Source organism: Mus caroli, chromosome 6 (genome assembly GCF_900094665.2).
Source record: "Mus caroli chromosome 6, CAROLI_EIJ_v1.1, whole genome shotgun sequence".
In the NCBI taxonomy this organism is placed as follows: domain Eukaryota; kingdom Metazoa; phylum Chordata; class Mammalia; order Rodentia; family Muridae; genus Mus; species Mus caroli.
In genome coordinates, this window is record NC_034575.1 from 40,178,942 (window position 1) to 40,204,828 (window position 25,887).

At 36.5% G+C, this 25,887-nt stretch overlaps 1 protein-coding gene across 1 annotated transcript in view; it reads left to right on the forward strand.

The window, feature by feature from the left end:
* LOC115031321 (contactin-associated protein-like 2) overlaps window positions 1-25,887 on the forward strand; it is a gene marked incomplete at its 5' end in the record, with an annotated part of 910,508 nt that overhangs the window by 562,486 nt on the left and 322,135 nt on the right. Inside the window, one exon of the mRNA XM_029478646.1 lies at window positions 11,362-11,472. Coding sequence (XP_029334506.1) covers window positions 11,362-11,472 — 111 coding nt within the window. The remainder of the gene's footprint in view (window positions 1-11,361; window positions 11,473-25,887) is intronic.

The window sequence follows — 25,887 nt, forward strand, 5'->3', positions numbered from 1 at the left end:
GTGTTTGACCCGGAATCAGAAAAGGAGTGAGGCATTGTAGACACAATGAGGCAGGTTATAGCTGGGAAGAATAAATCACAAGACCAAGGGTATTATGAAAAGATAAAAAGCCACAGTATAGTCTCCCATAAGAGGAGGAAAATAAAACATTCCAAGAGTTATTGCAGGGCTGGACCACTCCAGCCCTACTGGAGAGTGCATTTTATATTCATTGAGAAGGGAAGCAAGCAGGAGGTTGTCCAGTAATGCCTTAATCTGATCTCTATTTATAAAAGGTCCATCTGGCAGCTGTGAAGAGAATACATTATAAAGAGATAAAGATCGAAGCAAGAAATAAGTACCCAATAAATATGTATTGAATTGATAAATAGGATGAAACCCACGTACTGAATGGATCAGCTTAGCTATTGAATGGCTGATTATGCATGGGTCTCTTTGAGAACAATTATTTAAAACCATTAGTACCTTTTTGAGTTGAAGGAAGTGGGTCTTATATGGTATGCAAGATACTGAAAGTGATGTGATGCTATAAAAAGACATAATCTTCAGTCACATCAAAATTAGTTTGGGGTGGACGAACTTATCTGTTAGTTTCAGCATTATTAAGATGTCAGCATATCTCCCAAATCCAGTACAACAGGTATGAATTTTAACTGAAGTGAGTCCTTGAAGTGTTCTTAATAAACATGGGATTTATAACCAGATAAACCTAAGGTATTGCGATTCTAATAATCAGTAACCCTAAGCTTTGTTATGACTAGAGTAATAGTATTCATCTCAACCACTTGCAATCATAAGTCACTTTTAAAAACATTCAAAATATTAGTTAATTTTTTATGAATAGTATTCCATAAATAGTTGATATTGCTGGTTTATCTACTGGTTTAGATTGAGTCATTCATTCCACTCATATATTGTCAAAAATTGGCAATAATGAGCTTGAACTGGAGAAGGCTGACTAATTCAGCTTCTTGAATACCTATGGCATCCCAATGACCTTTACTGTGCTAAATAGGAACTCAGCAAAAGTAAGTAACTGTGGAGTTCTTGGCTCTAAGTATAACATCCTTACACATCCTATCCATTGATCATTGCAGAAGACAGTGTAGAAAGATTGTGTGAAGCACAAGTTATGGGAGTGTGCTATGAAATGGGGTTTTCTGAACATTACAGGGCCATTGAACACAGAACTCAAAGCAGCAATAGTTGCTTGTATGAGACCATCATAAGATCAAGCAGTTGTAATTACATTGAGGATATGGAAAGAGCTCAAGTAGCCCCAACACTAGCAGAGAGAGATGTGCTCTCTGACGAAGGGGGAAAGTTTTCTTGAGGGATGTGACCTTAGTTATGTTGCCCTTGATTCAGTGGATAGGCAATACTTATGAGCATACACATAACATGTATTTGATTCAGTGGGTTTAAAAATATGTTTTGATGTTGGTAAGCAAGTGATAGGTTTCTACAAGAAGTCGCTGAAGTTAGCAGGAGTGAATGTTATAGAAATTTATTCTGTACATACATAAAATTATCCAAGAAAAATTAAAATGTATTAAAACCAAGATAATAACTATGTGGAGTCAACTCTGTCTGGTAGGAAATAGAAATGATAAAGTGAACAAAAAAGAAAAAAAGGGACTGGATTGTTGTTTAAGTTAGGAATTTTCATTGCATGCAAAATATATTTCCTAAGTCCCTAATTACAGCTCCAGTAAATAAGTATATAACAAAAATATAATTGAACTCTCTTTACGACAATAGTATATCTGAAGTAGTTTTCTGCTGTAGTATGCAAATTTATTTATTGTTTATAATTATTATTTTATGTGTATGTGTGTGTTAATTAAGGTCACTGTTACTGTGATGAGACACTGTGTCCAAAACCAATTTGGGGAGGAAAGTGTTTAATTTGCTCACAGCTCATCATCAAAAACTTGAGGTCAAGCAGTTATGCAAGTCAGGAACCTGGAAGCAGGAGATGATGCAGATGCCTTAGAGTGTTGCCTACTGGCTTGCTTTAAATGGGCTAATCAATCTGCTTACTTCCACTATTCAGACTTGCAGTGCAAGGGATGCCCCATTCTCAATGGACTGGGCTGTTTCCACATGAATCACTAATTAAGAAAATGCCCCCACAGTATGGCCTATAGTCTTGTCTTATGGGAACATTTCTGTAATTGATGCTTCCTTCTCTCTGATGATTGTATTAAGTTGACATAAAATGAGCTAGCATAGTGTGTGTGCCTGTGAGGGTTTATGTATACATTTACGAATTAGCCCATAGCAGATATAAGAGGGTTTCAAATCCTCATGAACAGGACTTACATTGGACTGTGATCTTCCATGTGTGATGTGAGAATTAAGCCCATGTCTTCTGCATGACCAAAAGAGCTTATAACTGCTGAGCCATGTCTTGATGCCCCAAATTCACTCTTTCATAGAATTTTATTGAAAATTAATTTTCAGTAAAGTTTTACATTTTAATAATTATTTGGCACTTGTATTTTTTTTAAAAAAAAGAATTCCACATGCAGAAATTAATAAAAATAATAAAGGTTCTCATTAAAATGTAACAAAATCTTGATGGTAATTTATGTGATAGATCACTCAGTAAAAGCATATGTAAGAATGTAAATTACCTTTGTGGTAATGAGCAGACACACACACACATTCTGTATAGTAAATGAATATTTTAGATGTTATTAATACATATATAAATAGAAGTATCTTGTTTTATTAAAAATGTCATGAGAACATGGGTACCTGTGCATGAAGATGAGCCATAAAAATTACTGATGTGGTCATGACAGTCAGTATTTATCAACATCTTATGAAATTTTAGAGAAAAGGGGAAAATGGTCTTATTTCTCCTGACAAAAAAGGGCCAGACTAGGAATGCTAGAGCAAATATCCTTGAAGATGATATAAAAATGTCTAAAATGGGGAGGGGTAACAGGACAGTAATAACATATGGACAAGAGTATATTGAATAGAATGCAATGGTGTCTTTCCCTAGAGGACAATAATTTTTGTAATACTCCTATTCTTCTTTTTAACCATTTGCTTTTTCAACTCCTGTGACTAAAGAAAAATCATAGCATTGACTAAAAACTGGAAAGTGCCCTTTAAAATATGGAAAAATGAAGGAAACTGTGCATATCATGGACTTCAATAAGTTCCTCAATTCATGTAGCCATAAATAAAACTCTAAGAATCATGTTGTTTCCACTCCCGTAGTAACACTTGTAAGATGTAAACTAATATCTTCAAGTGGAGACTAGTTGTCATAGTGTTCTATTGCTATGCCGAAACACCATGAGCATGGCAACTCTTATACAAGAAAATCACTAATTGGGGTTTCCCTATGGTTTCAAAGTTTTAGTCCATTCTCATCATGGCAGGAAGCAGAGCAGTACAAAGTGCTATAGAAGTTTCTGAGAGTTCTACATCTGAAGTCTGAAGAGCTGGAAGAGAGGGACACTGGGACTGGTTTGGATTTCTGAAGTCTATAGCCCGGCCCCAGTGATATGCTTCCTCCAACAAGACCATGGATTTCTAATGCCTCTCAAATATCTCTCTAAGGAACAAGAATTCACATTCAAATATATAAGCTTATAGGGGACATTTCCTATTCAAATTCATACTACTCTAAAAAAATATTCACCACACTACATTAGAGAAAGCATCAGTGTATCTAATCACCTCAGTATTTAAAGTTTATCATAGAAGTACTGAAGTAATGGGCCGCAGAGATGGTTTTGTAGTTAAGAGGAAGAACTGCTCTTTTACAGGACCTGAGTTCAGTTTTCATACGTCTGTTGGGCATCTCATAGCTGCCTTTTACTCCAGATCCAGAGGATAGGGTGCCCTCTTCTGGTCTCCATAGACACCTATGGTCGCATTCACATGCATGCCACTCATAGTCACACATAAATAAAAATAAACCAATCTTCCTTGAAAGATGTATTGAAATAATACCATATTTTATTTGTTGTAAAATCTACAATGTTTTAGGGAAAAGTTATAACTTAAATAGAAGAAAATACAAATTGTAGTTTAAACTTTAACAAGATGTGGCCTCTGTGTTATAGGCTACAAGAAAAGTACTTTGGTGATAAGGGTTTCACAAGGACACAGGGGATGGATGAGCTAAGTGTGTCTTGTATTATAATAGAGTGCTAAAGTTAGCAAGGCTTTGAGGTGAATAAACAATGACTTGTCAAATAATGCATGTCAAGAAAATAAGACAAAATATCAAGCTGCTGAATGTGCCACAGTGAAATATGTGTGCAACCAGCTGCTCAAGTTTACTGAATAAAAATAGTAGGTATGTCATAGCTATAAAGAAATCTTCTTAGCCCCTTTATTCCTTCTCTACCCTCAATTTCTTCCACTTTTGCCTCCTTCTTTCTAATAAAGAAACAGAGCAAAACAAAGATGTACATACATATGAATAGAACCTCTAAAATACACAGCAGTTCCTGCCCAAGTCTTATCTTAGCAAGTTTAATGCTACTAATGATTTATAAAAAATAATTTTCAAAGGCTGCATTAATCTCAGTGATAACTAAGGAAACACCTGGGCCTTGACACGAGTTTTCATTTCATCCAAATCCTGGAATTGTCTATCAGAGTCAATGAGACTTCATTTGTCCCTGGCATTTTCCACTGTCTTTGTAGTAACAAGTCTACATTATTGTATCAGCCAAAAACACAGAATAGAAAGAATAAGACCTGGAGGGCATTATCTTGAGTGAGGTAACCCAATCACAAAGGGACTCACACAATATGTACTCAGTGATAAGTGATATTAGCCCAGAAACTTAGGATACCCAAGATATAAGATACAATTTGCTAAATGCATGAAACTCAAGAAGAATGAAGACCAAAGTGTGGACACTTTGCCCCTTCTTAGAACTGGTAACAAAACACACATGGAAGGAGTACAGAGACAAAGTTTGGAGCTGTGATGAAAGGATGGACCATGTAGAGACTGCCATATCCGGGGATCCATCCCATAATCAGTTTCCAAACGCTGACACCATTGCATACACTAGCAAGATTTTGCTGAAAGGATCCAGATATAGCTGTCTCATGTGAGACTATGTTGAGGCCTAGCAAACACAGAAGTGGATGCTCACAGTCAGCTATTGGATGGATCACAGAGCCCCCAATGGAGGAGCTAGAGAAAGTACCCAAGGAGCTACAGGGATATGCAACCCTATAGGTGGAACAACATTATGAACGAACCAGTATCCCGGAGCTCTTGACTCTAGCTGCATATGTATCAAAAGATGCCCTAGTAGGCCATCACTGGAAAGAGAGGCCCATTGGACTTGCAAACTTTATATGCCCCAGTACAGGGGAACGCCAGGGCCAAAAAGTGGGAGTGGGTGGGTAGGGGAGTTAGGGGGAGGGTATGGGGGACTTTTGGGATAGCATTGGAAATGTAAATGAAGAAAATACCTAATAAAAAATATATTAAAAAAACGAAACAATAAACAAAATGTAATGCTGGTGATGTCAGGTACAGCCAAGAATTTCTTCAACGTCTTCTGTCTATGGGCGAGTGAAGAGCCACAAAGCCCCCATGTAAAGGAACAGTGTAGATGCTGAGGCTGTAGTAGCTTCACTCTCAGAACTTATTCAGAGACTGAATACATGCAGGACACATGGAAGCTTCAGAGAGATGCTTTCCAATGATAACACACTTTTCCTGGTGTATTTCTTCCTTATGTAAAAATGAGGCGCTCGCTCACCACAAAGCCCTGCTTGGTTCTAGTGTCCCATCCCTTATTCCTAAAAGTGTTCTGATGTGGCTGGACTTTGCTAACTTTGTCCTGGAATTCTTGATAGCAGAGACCGTGCTCAGCCATGCTCTCTTAGGTAAAGGGCAACTGCTACTTCCTATCTGATAGCCTTTCCTCTATTTCAGATCAAGTTAGTATTGCATTCTCACAGTTAGTCTCTCTTCCTAATTGACTGAAATTGTATGAAAATAAAACTCAAGGCCCATCTGCTCATCCAGTTTTCATCCAAGATTTTCAGGAAGGAAAGCAGCCTGGAATTGAAATGTTTGCAATGGTTGATTGCCTGTAGAGTGAGAGTGCATTCCTACACAGAAAACTGAAATACTAGATACCTTACATCTCCCTCTGCCTTTATTTATTACTATAATAAGATGCTCACCTTCTTCAGGAATTTGCTTGATGTCCTAGTGTTTCATAGCTACTATATCAAAAAACATTCTTGCTGTAGTCTAAGAGGTAAGAGAGACAATTAGATGTTGCCATACGTCTTAATCATTATTGTAGTCAGAATAAAAACACACAACTAATCATAACAGGCAGTGTGGCATTATATACACTATATTCAGACCTGGAGTGCAACTGTAGCAATCAACAGAGGATTCCATACCCATTGTGGCCTCAAATGATGCTTAAGTTGTTTCCTCTTTCTGGAATCTTTCTACTCTTCTTTCCACTCTTCTTTCCACCTCTCTACAAGTTCTCAGTTCTTTTTTTTTTCTATAGACCTTATTCATTCTTTACAATGTAAGTGTTCACTAATCATTCATCTTTTGAATATTGAATAGGTATGAGTCTGGTCAGACAGTAAGGATTCCAGATTCCCAGTCCATATGATCTGTACAGAAGCTCTAAGGCAGTTTATGAATACCACATCACTATGTAAAACTGTATTATCACTAGTAATATTCCATAGAAATGTAAACAGGCTTGATTAGGTCTGCAGGTCAGAGTTCTATACTGGAAATTCTCTGAGATTCACAGAAACTTAGCTAAATTCCCTCGTTATTGTGTTGTAGATTGGGAAAACCGTGTATAGACACATTCATGGCCACACATTCTTGAGAGAACCAAGTTTACAAGACCACTCACCTCTGCATTTCTAATGGTTCGTTATGTTCTACCCAGCACTGAATCATAATAATTGCTATTTTATTCCAATGCTTAAATTGTGAACATTCTAGAATTAACACTTATAAACAGTTTATATGTAAACTCTTATTTTCTTGCTACAATTTTATAATGAATAAAATGCATACATTTTAAATATTATTTTAAATTTGTTTTCATTAATATCCAAATTAACAAAACTTATTTATAGGCTTATATTTTTCAAAACCTGCTGTAATAAGGGGTCTTAAGTGCTTCAACCTCACTTTTATCCCACTGACCAAAGGTAGAGGAGGAAGATGGCTAATAGGACAAGAGGAATGTGGACCTGTTTAGAAGTAGTTCTGTGGTGAAATTGTAATCTTCATTGTTAGCAGTTCATTGCACTATCAACTTATAAAACTCAAATCAGCAGCAGTGGCTTGATCCGGAAGAATGTAATGCTGCAGTGATAGGCATAAGTCCACTGAAGTAGCAAGACATAGTCAGAATACAACCAGAGGTTTTTTTGGTGTGTTTCTTTCTATAAAAACCACAACAAGCAAAGACCAGAGAAGCAAGCAAGGTGAACCAATGGCAATCGTCACCCACTGTTTGGTGGATTACACTTACACTCCTCCCAAACATCGCGTGTCCTCTCAAGCATCTGCTCCAGCAAAACCTCACAAGCCCTTTCACCAGGCAGCTTCCAGAACCACACCTCATAATTGCTCTCAGCTAACATTCTCTCTTAAGACAGTTTCCAGAAAGATGTCACATGGAAAACCGAGTCTCCACAGAAGCCAGGAATTTCCACTTTACTTGTTTGTAATTGAAATGAATTATTACATAAACTTTAAAAGTGTGCTATATCTAAGGTTTAGTTGCATTAGCAAGGAAATCATTAAGTAATTACTATCTGTGTCATTTCATTTTTGTCAAGGGAATTTTATATTGAGTTCTTAAATCTTTTCAGGAAACATGTCACTTATTGTTGTCAGGTATACGAAGGATGAGACTAAAAAAGATTCTCCATATGAATGTTGTTTGTTTTTATCATCTTCCTCTGATCAATAGAGTCTTTGATGTTTCTTAATGAAACAGACTTTCCTTGACACAGCAACTGAGAACAGCAGTTACCCCCTATCATTGTGCCCTTGACTTCTGTCCTACTCACTGTTAATCACTAACTCAAACTATAAATTCACTATGTGGTTATTTGTCTGATTCTTGCCATGGTGCCTTAGATCTTTAAAGGGAAAACACTGTCCCTTCCTCTTCTGTTACTCTGTTATGCTTGTCAGAGAACCATACTGGATGCCAGTTCAAAGCATGCACTGACATGGCATGGGTATTAGTATATTTTAAACATTATGAGAACTTCAGACACAACACTTCTTAGTTACATGCAAGAGTTATGCCAAAACCTAATTCAAATTATATCCAAATAGTTAAAAATTAAAATATGGGCATATCTGTCCTCTCATGGCTTAATATAATGGTGCATTCTACCAATAAATATAAAATCCATTCACATAATATAGATTTATCAACTTGTCTCTTTTAACATATATTTTATGTTCATTTTTCAATCTTTTACATTGAATTTTCTGGGGAAATCTAATCATACACACCTGTCAGATTTCCTGAGGAACCTAGAAAATAACTTCAAAAAAAAGGCAATGTGTTGTGAGAATGGGTGGTTCACTCTAACTTCTAATTTATAAACACTTGAATGTCAAAGCACTACATGATGATTCATTCCTTGTTGCCTGTATGGATTTAACACCACTTCAATGAAATCTCAATAATATTAGTTTATTTCCTTAATTGTTAAAAGTATTTTTCTTTCTGTTTATAAATATGAGACATGAAAATCTTTTGGGAATGTAGTGCTCATGTCCCCATCATATTAAACAAACCCTAGACAATGTGAGCATTTGTTAGAAATTAAAGTTTTCTACCGTCTTATAGTTTAACTCTCAATCATAAGAGAAACTACTAGATAAAAACTCAAAGACTTAGTCCCCACAGGATAGCAGCTTGGTTGTAGAGAAAATGAGCTAAGCAAAGCAATGAGTAAAAGTATGTCGCAGTCAAATGCTTAGAAGAACCTAAGGCAGGATTAGAGTGTTGGAGAGAACAGATGGGCAGCCATGCCTGTCTCTGGGCATGCAAAGCTACACTGAGCTCAGACCTGGGAAAGAAGAGGGTAAGCCATAGGACATTTAAAATGTCAAATGTGAACTCCCCTAGCAGGGGATGCTGTGACACTGTATGAAGAGGGCAGAAGTCATTGTATCTAGACAGTATTGGAAAAGAAGATGTGGGAACCACTGTAGGCTCTGGAGGACTTTAAACCCCAGTCCTAGTGACTGAAAGAAGATACCAGGTCACACTCTGACATTTCCTTTGCCTTGAACATTCACTCTGGTTGAGTTGAGTCTGCAGTGACTCTAGAGCTCTGAATGATTATTCATTTCTCACTATTCAGGTGTATATATATCTGAGATTAAAATGAACAGATATGCTACGGTAGATCATTCTTTTATTTTTTACTTTTCCTAAGGATATAGCAAAACATCCAAGAAATGGCATATGTATTCAATTACATTCTTTAACATGTTAGCTGTATAAGAAATTTGGATACAAGAAGTTTGGTTTAAAAGCCTCATTTCTCAAACATAGTATAAAATGAAAGACTCTATATTAATTGTCAAAATGTATATGTAGCTTGTCTTGTTCTGGAGTGACATGAGCATTTGTTTACATATACACATCTATTTTAACTAGATTCTACGTATTAGAGAGGGCATATAGGGTTTTTTGTTTGTTTGTTTTGTTTCTTTCACTTTGTTTTTTTGTTTGTTTGTTTGTTTGTTTGTTTGCAATCATGTGAGGTTCCAAAGAAGAACTGAATAGGCACGGAGTTATGAAAAGGGAAATGGAACTAATGTCTTCTAGTTCATTCCGTTCATGAATTTTTCTTTGTTTTGAGAATGGCTAAGAAAATAAAAATATATTCAATACTGAAAGTGTAAAATTGAATGAGAAGCTCCATAGCTTCTGATGCAAATGCTTATTCTATCTTTGTAGACGTTCATTCAGAGACTTTGGGTCTGGTTAATTTTAGTGTGTAGTTTTTATTTATTTGCAATAATTTAATAATAAAATTTATAAAATAAAAAATCATTTCTTAGTAGTTCAAGACTCATAGATCATCTGCATATTGATGTATTTCTCTAGTGTAGACAGAGCTAGGAGGGCTGAGAAGTTTGTATTATAGCAACTGCAGATGACTGCTTGAATTGGGTCTATGGCTATGGAGGTGAGAGATCAGGACTTAGGACGGACCCTTATGGCAAGCATGGTTCTGGTTGCACTCACCCTGATAGAGATTCACTTAGAGGAAAATGAAAAATGAGTCCTAAGCACTAGAAAAATGTATAGATTAGGAGATTAAGAAATATCCATGAAAGAATCAAGAAGCAAATTCTAAGAAGAGATGAAATTTTAAAATGTTAATGGTATTGTAAACACCCTGTGTAGAAAGCAATACAGATGGATTTCAAAGCAGAGACTGGGAATTTCTAGATAAAAATTCTTTTCATGTTGTCTGTTATTCTGGTTCTCCATTATAAACAACTATTTCTTTATTTTTAAAATAAGAACATCTAACACATGACCTTCTATCCTCAATATTTAAGTCCCCAAGATAATATTATCTACAGGATTCATGTGATACATCTAAACTTCAGTGCTTATTCATCATACATTCTGGTATTATACACTTCGGTTAGTGAATTCTACTTTCTTACTTTGTGTACTGTTACTAGAATTCTTTCTAATTTCTATTCTTCCCATTATATTTCTCATTATGTTTCTCATCTTCTGTCTCTGTGATTTGTAAACATCTGAACTTTTTGGACAATGCTAGGTACAAAAGCTAATAGAAATAATTGAATTCTACCTGTGATCCTTAAAGACTGAATTTGAGTTGTGCCCTCTTGGAACAATGTTGTTGCTGCAGGCTATTACTTCAAAAGTCAGAACTCTATAACTATTTCTGAGATTTATCAGGACTGGTACAACTTAGATAGTTAGATTATAGCTTTTGGTGAATTATTTTATTGATTTATTGATTGATTGATGGGTGGATTGAAAATCTGTTCTATAGTCAACAGTTATTTTACTTACTTATATTTATATATATATGCATGTGGGTAGGTGTACGTGTGCCTGCTAGTTTCTATGTAGACCATAAATGGAATCAGATGTCATAGACCTGTAGCTAGAGGTGGTTTTGAATCACCTTTTGTAATTGTTGGACATTGAACAAGAGTCCACTGTAGGAGTGCTTAAGTACTGAGGCATTTCCATCCCCTTGGTAGTTATTTTAATAAACATAACCTAGCCATTGTCTAAAGAGCTTTAGTGAAACTAGCTCTTTATTTTTTTCTTTCAGAAAAATGTGATGAGCCTCTCGTCTCTGGTCTTCCCCATGTGTCCTTCAGCAGCTCTTCCTCCCTGTCCAGCAGCTATGCACCTGGCTATGCCAAGATTAATAAACGAGGAGGTAAGAAACATTTGATTCCTTTGTGTCTAGAAATATGTTATATATGTAACTTGTCAGTGACACATATATTAACACAACAAACATTGCTAGTAATTTAAAATGTAAATCCATGATTAAAAAAATACTAGAGCTATCTTGTGTGTGTGTTTGTCTTGTGTGTGTGTGTACGCATGCTACAAATTAAGTAAGGTAAGTTAATGTGTATAACAATTGGAATCATCTTTGGCAAGATATTCAAAAGAACATAAACATTGTTAGTTGAAGAAATACTTTTTAGTCCAAAAAAATACTTAATCAAACCAGATGTTTTAAAAAAGTAAGTCTCAATAAATAACTCTCTATATAAGTAAAAATGCATTGTAAACTTTATATATGTATATTGAAGGTTTATATATGTATATTGAAGGTTTATATCTGTATATTGATGTGTTACATGATATAAAAAAATAAGGCACCATCCCATGCTAATGTCAGCTACTCTCTGGCCCCAAAGGTCTTGCTGCCTCCATGGCTAGCCCCATGTGTTGACCACCCATCTCGCTGTTCTCTCTATATGACATGAATCCTGCTTACATTCCCAGTCATCTGCCCCCTGAGGTTAGCTGTCACAAAACCCTGAGACTCTATAAAATCAAAACTCAAGAGGCTTCTAATTTATCAGTCAGATTTATATTAGTAAGTTCTCAATCCATAAAATTCTGGCACAATGAACTCAAACCTCAATTGATATATACACAGGCTACACACCTAGATGGGCAAATGCACCCTGATTATTATTTAATCATCTATCTAAGAAATCTGCAATACTTAGAGCTTATTTTGGTTCTGGCTCCTCTTCCTCTCCTATAGGTTCCACCTTGTCTCCTCTTCTCTGTCTCCTCCTCTGTCTCCCTGTACTCATATCTAAAACTCTCAGCCTGCCATCCTTTTCAACTGCCCAATCACAGGCTCTCACCTTATCTTATGCCTGCTCTCACCGGCATATAGACAGCAATCCATATTTCTCCCTTTTTGTCAAGTTAAAAGGCTCTTTCCTCTCAAATATAAATTGAACACAACTATTACCATTTTGTAAATTATAAAGTATAAGGTACACCTAATGTCCAGTCCATCATTTTTGTCAAATTAAATTGAACACCCTGTTATGTATCTTAATGTAAAAAAGGCTTCTAATTCCGTATCTGTTGTGTCCTGGTTTTATATTCATACTATCTAAAAACTATTCTCTTAAATATATTCTCCTGCAGGCAGGAGACAGATCTTAGTAGTTATCATAGATTTCTACCAAATGAGATTGTGGCTACACAATCAATTCTAGCTATTATTTCCATGTTCAAATTATAACCATTTATAAATTCCCCAGAAAGACAATCATAAAATAACAAGGAACTGGGATGATGATTTTTCATAACTACTTCCTACTGAATACAGTCATTGAGATACCCCTGAAGCATATGGGATGGGGAGAAAGTGTAGTTTCTGATGATGTCTGTGTCCTAACTGGATCTGGCTGAAAGTCCCTGAAATCAGGAATTCAAGCAGGTCAGTTCAGAATGTCTGATGATGAGACTCACCAAGTCTGTGTAGTCTGTAATATACAAATCTCAAAAAAAATTTTTTTGCATCATCAAGATATCTGTATGGATTGCATTAGTCTGTGTAGGGTGTTCAGACTAGTTAGGAAAAAATTCTGCTCCAATCATGTATTCATTCGTGCCATGTGACAGATAGCACAAAGAATAGTTTTGTTTGATTCACCTGAATTTATATTCAGGTCAGCTACCTCTATCAAATCTGATCCATATACCTCTGGAAGATGTGTATACACTAAGTACCTTTTCTAGAAATGCAAAGACAAAACCTTTCTCCCAAATCAGCAGATCCTTCAGTCTGAGACCACGAAAGCTTACATCCTGCTTGCTCTTCCAGACGAATAATAAAACAACCAAAAACCTCATAACCCCACACATTTTGATAATAAAAACAATGCAAAATGAAATACTAAACAAATTCTGTCTGAAATACTAAATAAATGAAATACTAACCAAATACTGTCTGAGCCTATTTTTAAGCCTGTTCTAATTTGTCATGCCAAGAAATTAATCCAAAATCCCCGTGGAGCCCACAAACAAAGAGTATGAGTTTCCTGTGAACTATATTATACCATCTATCTGTTATGATCTTTATTTACCTTGATTCACAGATTTATATTTATTAATACCTTTTATAATATCTATCTGTTGTATTCTCTGCCTAGAGCCACAGACTTCTATTTCATTAATACCTGTTATACTATCTATCTGTTATGCTCTCTGCCTTGAGTCACAGACATCCATCAATACCTGTTCATGGTAGACAATTTTCACTGCTCTCTACTTAGGTGTCATTAAATTTTCCCTATTCTAGTTCTGAACCATGGACGAAATTCGCCCACGTGATTCAGACAAATCTGTATATAAATCCATCCTAAGTGCAAATAATCCCAATTTTATAAATTCACAGTTCAATCAAAATCTGCCCCAAGAAGCAGGCAGCTTCCATTCTCTGGCTTTTTGACTCAGAGCAGCCATCTTGTCTCCATTCACAGCAGGGGACCTTAGAGGCACTGTGCTTCTTCTTTCTAGTTTCCCTCCCTGGAGCCACCCAGTGACTCCTCCTCTCAGAGAAAGACCTCTTCCATGCTAAGCTAAGAACCAAATCTCAGGCTAAGAATCTTAAATTTCTCGTGGATTCTTGCCTGTCACCTGGATGCCATCTGTAGTGTGAAATAATTTAAAAAGCACCCATGCTACTGCCAGCAAGGCACTGGCAGTCTGGTCAGCCTTTTCTCAACCCAGCAGAACCTGTCTCAGAGCTCCAAAATCTCTCCACCCAGCTCACTAAGTTCCCATGGTGGGCTGGTTTCCAAATTCCCTTGGCTGGCTGGGGGGCCCTGCCACCATACTTTTTCTCTGGAACTCAGTTGAGTTGCTACTTGAAGGAAAACACCACACACACTTAGTTTAGAATCAACAGGTATGATCGCAGCAACTAGCATCCTAATTTGTAAGCTAAGTTAAAAATCCTCCAGCAGTGGATAGCAGAGGATCTGTTCCCTGAATCAGGGCCTCTGGCTACCTGCATTGTCCTGGTGCTCTCCCTGTAAACCTCTCTAAAACTCTCAGCCCGACTTCCTTTTCCACTGCAAAATCACAGGCTCTCACCTTATCTTGTACCTGCCCTCACCTGCATATAGAAAACAATCCACATTGATACAAAAATAATTTATTTGAAAATATACAATACAACTAAGAGAATTTCCATAAGAATTTTTTTAGAACTGTATAAAAAGTAGCTCTGTATTTATTTTTTCATACTCTGGAATTATTGGTGAAATCACCTGGGCTCTAATACCCTCTAGTATTCCTATTCTATTCTGAATCACAGGTTTCAAAGGGCTCTAGGCTTAGTTCTACAGTTACATGTAATTTAGTGTTTGGAAAGAACTCCATCACTTCGTTTTCTCAGCAGACATCCCATAAGTTCTGGCATCTTCAACATCCTTAATTCTCCATTTCAACTCAGTTTCACTTAAATTGCTCCTTGCCCTGTCTTCTTACATCCTTACTGCAGAAACTCCAACCTTGCCACACATTTCTTGCTCTGAGCTTTCTGGAGCTTTGTTGCAAGCTTCTATTATCTTCTCACCCTTTTACTTTGTATGCCTGCAGCACCAGCATGCTATGGTGATATGGACATGCTTTCTGCAAGCTGGAAATACATTTGGTACTTTTCCACCCTACTTCGGTGACACATGTGTCATGGCAGTTGAGCTAGGAAATTAATTCCATAGGTAGTTGGTTTTGAATAGGGAATACCACCAGCAGATTTACTAACTCAGATTCTCTTTTCAAATAAATTTGCATTTTCACAAGTCAAATCTTTAAGCTGATTGAGTCTCCCTTCAGGATGCCTTTGCCATCATACCAGTAAAGAATGTGAAGTTTCTCCTTAAAAGCACTAATCTCTCTCACTACTACAATGACTTTTCCACACTTGCCTTTCCTTTAAACTTACTCATATTGCTTTGTTTTTGTAAGTGCGTGGTTTCAATATTTCTCCTTGCTTTTCCTGCAGAGCTCAGAATTGCGAATTATAACCATTCTACAGCCTGGCAGAGTACATTGTGTGAACTATCTCTGAAATTACACCATCTCTTTAGCAATTATGGATTTTTTTTTTTTTTTTACTTTTCCCTACTCGTGTACAAATTTAACCTCACTCATACTACTTTCCTAACACAACTGCACAATTAGGTTCTTCTGCTCCACTTGCTGGTTGTTTTTACCGGGAGTCTACTCTCATGATGGCAACTGTCTCTCTCTGAGCTACATAGATTGCCTCAGCACTTCTTAATAGTCCCACTTTCAATGTATTATCTATCATCATGCTCTTTCCAACTCTTTTTGACTGTTATAATTGGCTTTCCCAAAGTAGGGAAATGTCTTAGGAAAGCTCAAGTAGTCAGATACAAGCAAAGCAGGGTGAGCAGTGAAGCAGAACAACTGGACGATGTGAAGGTTGGAAACTGGGGGGAACTTGGAAAGACTGGCATTGCCATGCTCAATCATGCTCTACCTGATTTATTTTGCATTTATTAAAAAAATGTCTTTCAATACAACTGGGTACTTAGTGACTTGACTAACTGTGACTTTTAGGGATTCCCTCATCTCTACCCCTTCAGAGCCACACTTACAGTCACATAGCATCATGTGCAGCTCTGATCAGAGCTGGGGATCTGAATTCACATCCTCGTGCTTGCATGGTAAGCACTTTCTCCATCTACCCATCTTCTCAGCTCTCAAAATAGATTTTTCTCACATAATGTATACTCACAGTTTCCTCTTCTTCTACTCTCCAAGTTCCTTCCCACCTTCCCTCCCACCTGGATCCATCCCCCTTTGTCATTCACTGTAAAACAAACAGGCTTTGGGGGTTAATTATAAAGGAAAACAAAACATAATATGAAAAGAAAAACAAATACATCAATATAGGACAAAACTCTCTTTGTGTTCTTGAAGCGTTTATTCATTTCCTTCCACTGCTTGTGTCATCAGAGAGTTCCTTAAGGAATTTATTTCTTCTCTAAGGATCTCTATCATACTCAAGAAGGCTGTTTTATGGTCTTTTCTTGTGCTTAAGTATGTTAGAATATTCACAGCCTCCTGTGATGGCATAGCTGGGTTCCAGTGGAGATGTATTATCCTGAATATTTTTAATTATGTTTTTATGCTGGTGTCTAGTATATAGATTTAAGATTGCAATTCTAGGTGATGATGTCTGGTCTTGTCTTTATTGGGTATGTGTTTGGCTCCTTGGATTCTGTTGCCCTCTCTGGTTCATGGGAGAGCTTGGTGGCTGTGTGTTTCTTGGTAGGAAATACTTCTGGGAAGCTGATATGATTTGCCAGTGGGGATTCAAAGTAAAATGTATTTCTAAGTATTAAGAGCGGATTATAGGATTGATGATGGGTATGCATGCCAAGGGCATCTAAAGGAGGAAGGAAATCAGGTTGTTCCTCTGGGATCTGTTAGTACCATGGGAATGGAGAGAAAGTGACTAGAAAGGTCAGAACAGATAGTCTTCCCAGGGCTGGGTATGAGTTTGGGAGATTGGTCTGGAACAGAAGAGGGAAGAAGATATGGAAGTGAAGATCTGAAGCTTCCCTACTTCCTTCATGAGCCTCCTTGCTTATCTGGCAAGCTTGCCTGGTGTGTTCCTAGTGAGTGACCCCTGGAGCTGGCGGCTGGAATGGAAGGATGAGTGGGAATAGAGTTTGGAGGAGGTCTGTGTGATCAGAGATGAGAACAGAAAGGAGGGGGCCCAAACGGGATGAGAAAGAGGAATTAGATTGGAGGGGAGGAAAGAAAGGTAAAGATCTATAGTTAGAGTGACTGCTTGCCTAGCTCTAGTGACCTGCTAGTTTCCACTCAATGTCTTCTGAATTTGGAAACTGGAATAAAAGGAGGTTTGGGAGGTAGAAAGTTTAGAGGGGAATATTCGTGTGATCCATTGGAGATGGATGCAAGAAAGTAACAGTGGCTACAGCAGATGCTGGCCCCCAGGGCTTCTCTTCTGTTCCTCCCTCCAATACCTCATTACGTTTCTCTTTTCCCCTCCTTGTCCCTTCTTTCACTCAGGTATTTCCCTCCTTTTGCCTGTTCCCCTGATTGCTTTCTTCTCCCTCCCAAATAGGATCGAGGCATCTTCACTTGTGCCCTTTGGCTTGTTAATCTTTTTTTAGATCTGTGGGTGGTATTCTGTTCTATTTTGGTAATATCCACGTATTCGTGAGTATATGCCGTACAGATTCTTTTGAGTCTGAGTTACCTCACACAGGATGATATTTCCTAGTTCCATTCATTTCATGTGCCCAATAGAAATCTTAGATGATGGAGAAAATGGGTCCCTTTATAATGTTACCTGTCTTAAAGTGAGTTATGGTTCTTGATTTTTGTTAAAGGACAGGAAGGGCAATAATTGATACCTAGCCTTGATGTAGGGAGCCTGCTCAGATCATTCCTGAAGGTAGCATTCCTCATCACTCACTAACCTCTTCTTCCTTTCACATGTCTGTCAATAGAGAGTTTGAACTATTTCTGCAGTCTCAATCAAGCCTTATCCGAAGTCCCACCTGCCTCTATTCTTGAGTGTTTGCTGTTTAAGAAGTACATTGCCTCACTCATTCTACCCCCAAGACTCTTGCCCTGAATTATATTAATTATATTTTTGAAATGTCTCATTTTTCTGAGTTCTATTCATTCTATTCTGTTCATTGTTTGTTTGTTTCTCAGACAGGATGTCAGTGTGCAGCCCTGGGTTACTGAAACTCACCATGTAATACAGGCTATCTCTCAAAACCAGAGAGATCCAACTGTATCTCTGTCTCCACACTGCTTCTCCTCCCATTTTCAAACTTAAATAATGAAAGTGCCTTTCACAAGAAATAAAATCCAGAACTGTTACTGGTGGCCAGGATATGGGATGGATGTTTCTATACTCTTGGTCCCTTATTCAAGAAATTTAGATACAGACTCATACTGATAAAAAAGGTAGCTGGGTGACATTTTTCAACACAAAGCAATAGAACAGGCCAGATACACTGTCAAGATTGACAGTGAGCCATGTGAGGGAAGGCTCACACAGACTCCAATTTTGCGGCTTCTTTTTATGGAGTTCAAGAGGTGGAACAGTTAGGTTGGTAAGGGTGATAGCATAGGTAGTTCTTTATTTTGATTGATATATAAAGTTATATAATATTTTTTTCAACTTTACATGTACTTTCCCCAAATTTATCTGACTTTACTCAAACACAAATCCAGTTTTTGATAGGAATCAACCAGTGGTGATTCCTCCCTAAAATATTATCATGAAGTACCCGATTTGCCTTAGCTTGTGTGTGTGTGTGTGTGTATCCCAAGCCAAGTGGAATCCCAAGTTCCTAAGTTAGTAAGCCACTCCCTATTCTCACCTGTCTCAGAACTATAGCTGATATTCTATATGGGGACATGGTGATGATGGCTTCCCCTGATGTTGTTACTCTGTGTCAGTAAGATTACTAATGTTCTGCTCTGTCTCTACTGTCCTAGATCCACTCAAGGCATTCAGAAATGGCCAGATCAACTGTCTTCTTAGGTTTTATTATTAAATTATTTCCTTAAACACTTTACATCAAGACCAAAATCATGAAATAGTTGAAATATCTTTGTGAGTTTCCCTCCTTTGTTTGAATCTTCTATTCCTTTATAGCACTGTTTCTTTCCCTACTCTTTTAGCCTTATGAACTTTAACTGGCTTCTTTCTTTGTCTGCTTATTGATAACTCATTCTTACTTTAGTAAAACTTCACTGTTCTTGTTCACCGTTCACCATTTGCCTCTTAAGAGTTGAAACTTTGAAGCAGAAAGTTCAAAAGGACTGATTTTTTTTTAAATGTGGAATTTCAAGCTATTTTATATTCCTATTTGGGGTAGCTATGCTTCATCATCAATATGCCCTAGAGAATACACCTGCTGGTGCTTTTTCTGAATCCAGTTGAGCAGGAGCAAGAGAGTGTTAGATCCAACAATGGATAGAATAAGGTGTCAGTAAGTTGATTAAATTCCCTGCAGTTCACTTCACTGATTGCTGTGATTATTATATAATTTATCATCTAAACCAAAACTTTTTGATACTGAAATAGAATACAATCTGTGATTACTATAGGATAAACCTGAAAGTTTGATCCCACATGATTTAAAATTGAGTCACTTACATTGATTGGCAGAGCTATTGTAATGATTATAGGGAATACTCTACACACACTGGTCTTGCTTTGAAACATTAGTCTCTTTCCCAGCAAGTACCCCCAACTATTAAAGAGAGTATTATGAATAATAATTTTAAGTCAATGAGCAAATGAAATACATATCACTGTAACACAAATGCCTCCCTGAGAAGTAATTGCTATAGCTTAAGTATAATTTACAATTTAAGTAGTTTTAATGATTTTTGCATAACTGGATTATGAATTAAACTTAAAATTTTTCAATATCCTTTCAATGTACTTCAATTCTAATAAAAGAGATTTTGTCAGAAATACACATATTATCTTGTTATTATGTTAATGTCATCCCAGTGTGATTTTTGAGAAAATGCAGGTATGTACATCTATTAATGCTAATAATCTCAAGGATAAAACAGTTTTAGATATTAAAGGAAGTAATAGATGTCATTGTTTTTTCTTATTCACTGTATAAATTGTATTTAAAAACTTGACTCCTGTATTTAGTTTTCCAGCTGAGAACAACCAACTAATTCTTATTGTTAATTTTAGTTTATGTTTTTTTTCATTTCCCCCAAGTACTGATGCATGTGAGGCAAGTGTTCTACCACCGAGTTACGTCCTCAGACTTACTCTATCCATTTCTATACAAAATTTATGCATTTTTAAATTTATTCACTAACGAACATAAACTGGGACTTTTTCACCACTCAGAAAATTTCAAAATTAAAAATACAATGCATAAAATATTTGCATCACTGATACTTGTTTAAGGTCACAAAATTTGGAAGCAACCAGTCCATGAGTCATATCTGGATAGAATCTGACCAGATAATTTGCCAATAATATTGTTAACATTCTCTCACATTTTATCATGCTAGGGTTTCAATATGTTGTTTTTTCTTAAGATACAAAACAAATCTCTCTCTCTCTCTCTCTCTCTGTGTGTGTGTGTGTGTGTGTGTGTGTGTCTGTGTGTGTGTGTGTGTGTGTGTCTCTGTGTCTGTTAATGGGGGGTTTGTGCATATTATTTCAGTGCCTGCAGAGGTCAGAATGTGGCATGGATCGCCTAGAACTGGAATTACAGGCAAATGTGAGCTACTCAGCTTGCATGCTGAGAACTGAACTAAGGACATCTAGAACATGGATGTGCACTATTATTTACTAAGTTATTGTTTCAGTGCCTTGATTTTGTTTTCACTATAGAATTCTGGACTGGGTTCTTCACTGTATCTCATAGAGCTCTTTTCTAAGACTGCTGAAGCTCATGTGAACTATGAACACACAAACAAAAACACATATGCATATATGTATGTATATGCATTTTGTCTTTAAGGTCACCTGGATTGATATTGTATTGCCTAGTCCTTTTCTGGAAAGTCAGAACATTACTCAGTGTCAGTAGAATTCATTTTTGCTTTGCAGGATCTTTTCACAACTTTCATCTAAACACTATGAACAAATGAGGAGTTTAGAATATTGTATGTAGCATGTTAACTTCACATTGAATTAGCAAAGAAATAAATTTAAGTACTTGCTGACACTGAAATAATTGAGTAAATGCATCTTACATATTCATTAGTATGAACTTTGATCTTTACTTTACCCCAGGAGACAGCTTTACACATATTTCACCATTGTTCAATTGCCAAATTACTTCAGAAATGAGAAACTGAGTAAAAGAACTGCCAGACTTTATCATGTATGAACACTTATTTCCTAGAACGCCAATGTGTTGCCCTTCCTGGCAAAAGCCCTGATGATTTGGCCTATAATTACCACTAATTCCCAAAGTACATCAAAATTATATGAAGTAGAAGAACATTTATATGTTTTTTTTTAATTTACAAAATTTACCCATAGAAAGAAGTTTTGAAGCAACTAAGAGAAAACTGGGCAGCCTCTTTTGCTTTCATATTCACTTGTACTCCCCTGACAAATACCTTGTAAAGAAGTTTCTCATGCTTAGTACTTTGGATATTGTTAGATGTTCTAAGGTTCTTGGGAATTATCATCACCCAAGTGGCATTTAAGTTATATTTATTTGTATATACATAAACTTATCTATATTATATATAATCATAGGTAATTTTAAAATAATGTTTCCTGACAACTATTTTCATACATAATCCATCTAAATCTGACCAGAAAATCTTACTGTTCATAGTAAAAAAAAAAAAAAAAAGAAAGAAAAAAGTAAGATGACAAGTGACAAGCGGCAAAAATAAGAAACAGGCAACAGTCCTATTCAACTGCCATACCTGTGAACCAAACCACAGCAATAACCAGCCCTGCAACCCCTAAAGATGCAGTAGGGGCACTCATATCTTGACTTTAATTAACAGCCACTTAATTGGACTTAAGGCCCAGGCAAGAAAAGAGACATCATGCACTGTACCAGAAACCTAGAACTGCATTTGAAATCCTTACCCTTCTACCCACACCTGTATAGTTCTCACCCTTATCAAAGAAGCTTCACTTTGAAGCAGACAGAGGCCATCTTTGAAAACCACAGCTGTCCAAAATAAAGAGAACGGCTAATTTGGGGAACCTTAGATATAATGAACTCTTCCACAGCACAACACTTTACCCTAGGCTCAAGTCACATCGTGGAAGAAGTGATGGAATGATTCTAGTTAAAAGTCAGAGTGTCTGGGAGTCTGGTATTAGATTATGTATTCTAGAAATGACAGGCAAAATATACTATGATACCGAAACAATAGGGCTGCTTTTAAAAAGGCCTAAACGTTGACAACTGTAATCAATATGCTACCATGAGAGAGAAAAAACAAAGGGCCTCAAACTGATAGACAAAGAGTTATAGGCACCTAATGACTAACAGGAGATGGAGAAATAGTCTTCCCCAGGGATGAGCTCCTCTTTGTTATTTAATACCAAGTGGACAGCCCTCAACTCACATAAATATAAGTAACATTAAAAGGGCAAAGCAGGTTGTATTTACATATTTACACATTTATATAAGTGTAATAACAATAATAATATTTTTAAAGAATCAATGACTTGAGAAGGAATAAACAGGGTAACATGGGAAGAGGTGGATGAAGAGGACACAAAAATTTCAATTAATCGAAATGATGTGATTACATGTTAATAAAAAAAATAAGGAATTATATAGGTTAGGGATTCACAGATTCAAATTAGGGATTGACATTGAGTTTGATTGTTTGCCTGAAGCACTGTCAGTCCCTAACAATGCAGTTTCTACTAAATATGCATCTCCATTCTTCCACAAATACTCTCCCCAATTAAGAAAGTTTCATTCTCTGTGTTCACTTATTACCTTTTCTGTAATTTATTCATCAAGATAACTGTGAGGATTTCATTAATTAATGCCTCTATTGGCAAACTGCTTCAGTCATGTTGACTAGAATTAACAGTCTGCTTAATGTCTTTAACAAAGTAATGCTTTTTGTAGACATTTCTTATGAAAGAATTTTAAAAATAGAATGTGAAAAAATTCCAGCCTATTCTCTCTTCCATTCCCATGCCTTTTGAATTAATTCTTTTAATGTCTTCAGTAGCAATTCCAAGTGTTCTACCCTTGGATAATTTCTTCTGCTATACTCTGAAAATGAGCAAACTATATCATTTATGCATCTAATTATAAAACCAACCCCCTCTCTTCTCTCTCTCTCTCTCTCTCTCTCTCTCTCTCTCTCTCTCTCTGTCTCTCTCTCTCCCCCCCCCCGTGTGTGTGTGTGTTTGATGAAAAGACTACAGGTGACAAACCATGACATTTAAGACAATTCATGTTTATTATCCTTTCCAGTTTTGCATTAATATATCAACCAACACAGAATGCAGAAATCTGATGGTCGAGCTTTATTTGCAAAGGCCAATCTTCTTTGTGTGTTGTTTTTGGAGTCAGTGTTATATGTATTTTTCTTTCCTTATAAGTTAATTTTATTCTTTTACTTATTCACTTTGTATCCCACTCTCTGCACCCCTCCCTGCCACCCCTTCCCACAATCCTTTCCACCTTTTCCTTGTTTTTATTCTCAGGAATATCTGAACTTCACTATAATTCTTTCTTTTGTTTTTAAAACTAGTAAACACAGCTCTTTGACTCAATGGTCCATTTCTGAATTATGATGTTATCTCAACCTCTGCAGCCAGGAGTACTGTAGCAACTCCAGGGAAGGTTAGTTAGTAGTATTAGAAAGCTTGTTTCTGAGCAATGTATGAATGTTGTATACTTAAGCATATTTGACAGGTTTTCTCCAGCCATATTTTGACAAATTTGCATTCGAATGAGCAAAATGTCTCTTAGTTGCTTGTTTATTTTTCTTTTCCACATTTTGCTTTGAATACTTGGGCACCCTTATGAGGTTGGCTGTTGAGATAATAAGAAAACCATAGTAGACTTTCTTTTTCCTTTTCTAAAGGTTGGGGAGGATTATCAGCTGCAAGGAACTCTTCCTTTCCCATTTTGATAAGGGTCTACACACCTGGAAAGCACATAGAATTCAAATGAAGATGATTAAAGTTCCAGTATCATAAAGAAGATACAAAGAGAACAAAAATGTCTCATAGTGGAGGGCCATAAAAATTGGAGAATGGTCCAAAATAGGGCAGAAAACCAGACAGCAGCACCTTCATGCCTTCCCCAGTCAGTCCTTCATTCTTCACGCAGTCCTAAATTTAAGCCTCAGACAGCTTTTTCGATATGTCAATATAGCACCTACATTTTCAGACTTTTATCACCTTCTCCAAGTTATCACCAATGACTAAAGAATAAACTATATCATTTCAAGGCATGACATGCATGCTATGGTTTGTTTTGTTTGCTAGGTTAGAGCTTTTCTATACAGAGTCGCCCTATGAATTTCTTCACTTGACCCTCTCAGGTAGACAGGCATACTCTGTTTTTCATGCATTTCTATGAATGCCTATAAACTCAAGCACTGAAATGAAAGGAAGGCTTACATGAAGAAACTATTTCATCTGAGTCTTACAAAAACCATATAGAAGAATTTAAGTGTAGAATAGCACTAATTTGTGGGTTCACAAAATCCTAAGAGCTCTGCTTAAGGTCTTTTTTTTTTTTTCTTTTTCTTTCTTTCTTTTTTTTTTTTTTTTTTTTTTTTTTTGAGACAGGGTTTCTCTGTGTAGCCCTGGCTGTCCTTTAAGGTCTTAATTTAAATAGATAGATAGATAGATAGATAGATAGATAGATAGATAGATAGATAGATAGAATCAGATATCATCTGCCATCTAACTCACTCAGTTTTCTGTTCTGCACATGGCCACGTGGTTCAACGTATGTGAAGTTTTTGCTTTAGCAGTAATCATAATTTTGTCAGGATCGGCTGTAGAAAATACTGCAGGTGTTCTCTGTTTTCAATCAGAAAGACACACATATTTACTCCTAAAAAACAGACACTGATTTGGGTTTCATTCAGAATCACTTTGGGGTTCTGTGAGTCTTTTTGGTAAAATCTGAAAGTAAAATACAATGTTTTAACTTTTCATAATTAGTACAGTCATCTTTCCAGTCATAGCCTTTATTTTCATACTTTAAACTTCTAGAAAAAGCTGGGATCTTTCAACCTTATGTCTGCAGTTACATTGACATGAGATGGTAGACAGAAAGGCATAACTGTGCTTAAAATATTGTCTATGGGAACAACAAAAAATGGAAGCAAAACAATGAGTACAGCAGTCTGTCTCCCAGAAAAGAACTGGGGAAAACGACTGATGTGCAGCTCCAGTGTGCTAGAATCTGACAGAAGCAGTATTTTTGAAGTCACTAACAGTCTTAATATTCAAAACACACATAGAGGGAAAGCAGTATGTCAGTACAAAGTGAAAGGAAGTGAATTACAGAAAGAAAACACCCAAGCAAAAGCAGAAAGCATCTGAGGCCTTCCAAATATGGTATAACCTGGTTCTATGCCTAGTTCAAGACAGAAAATAACTTGGAATCAGTAAGAACAATGCACCAATGTGTCATTACCATTGATCATAGTTTATTCCATATACTTCTATATATCAAGTGTTAAATATAATTCATTTAACCATACTTTAAACTCACATTTGTTTATCCCGTCTATAGGATATATATATATATATATATATATATATATATATATA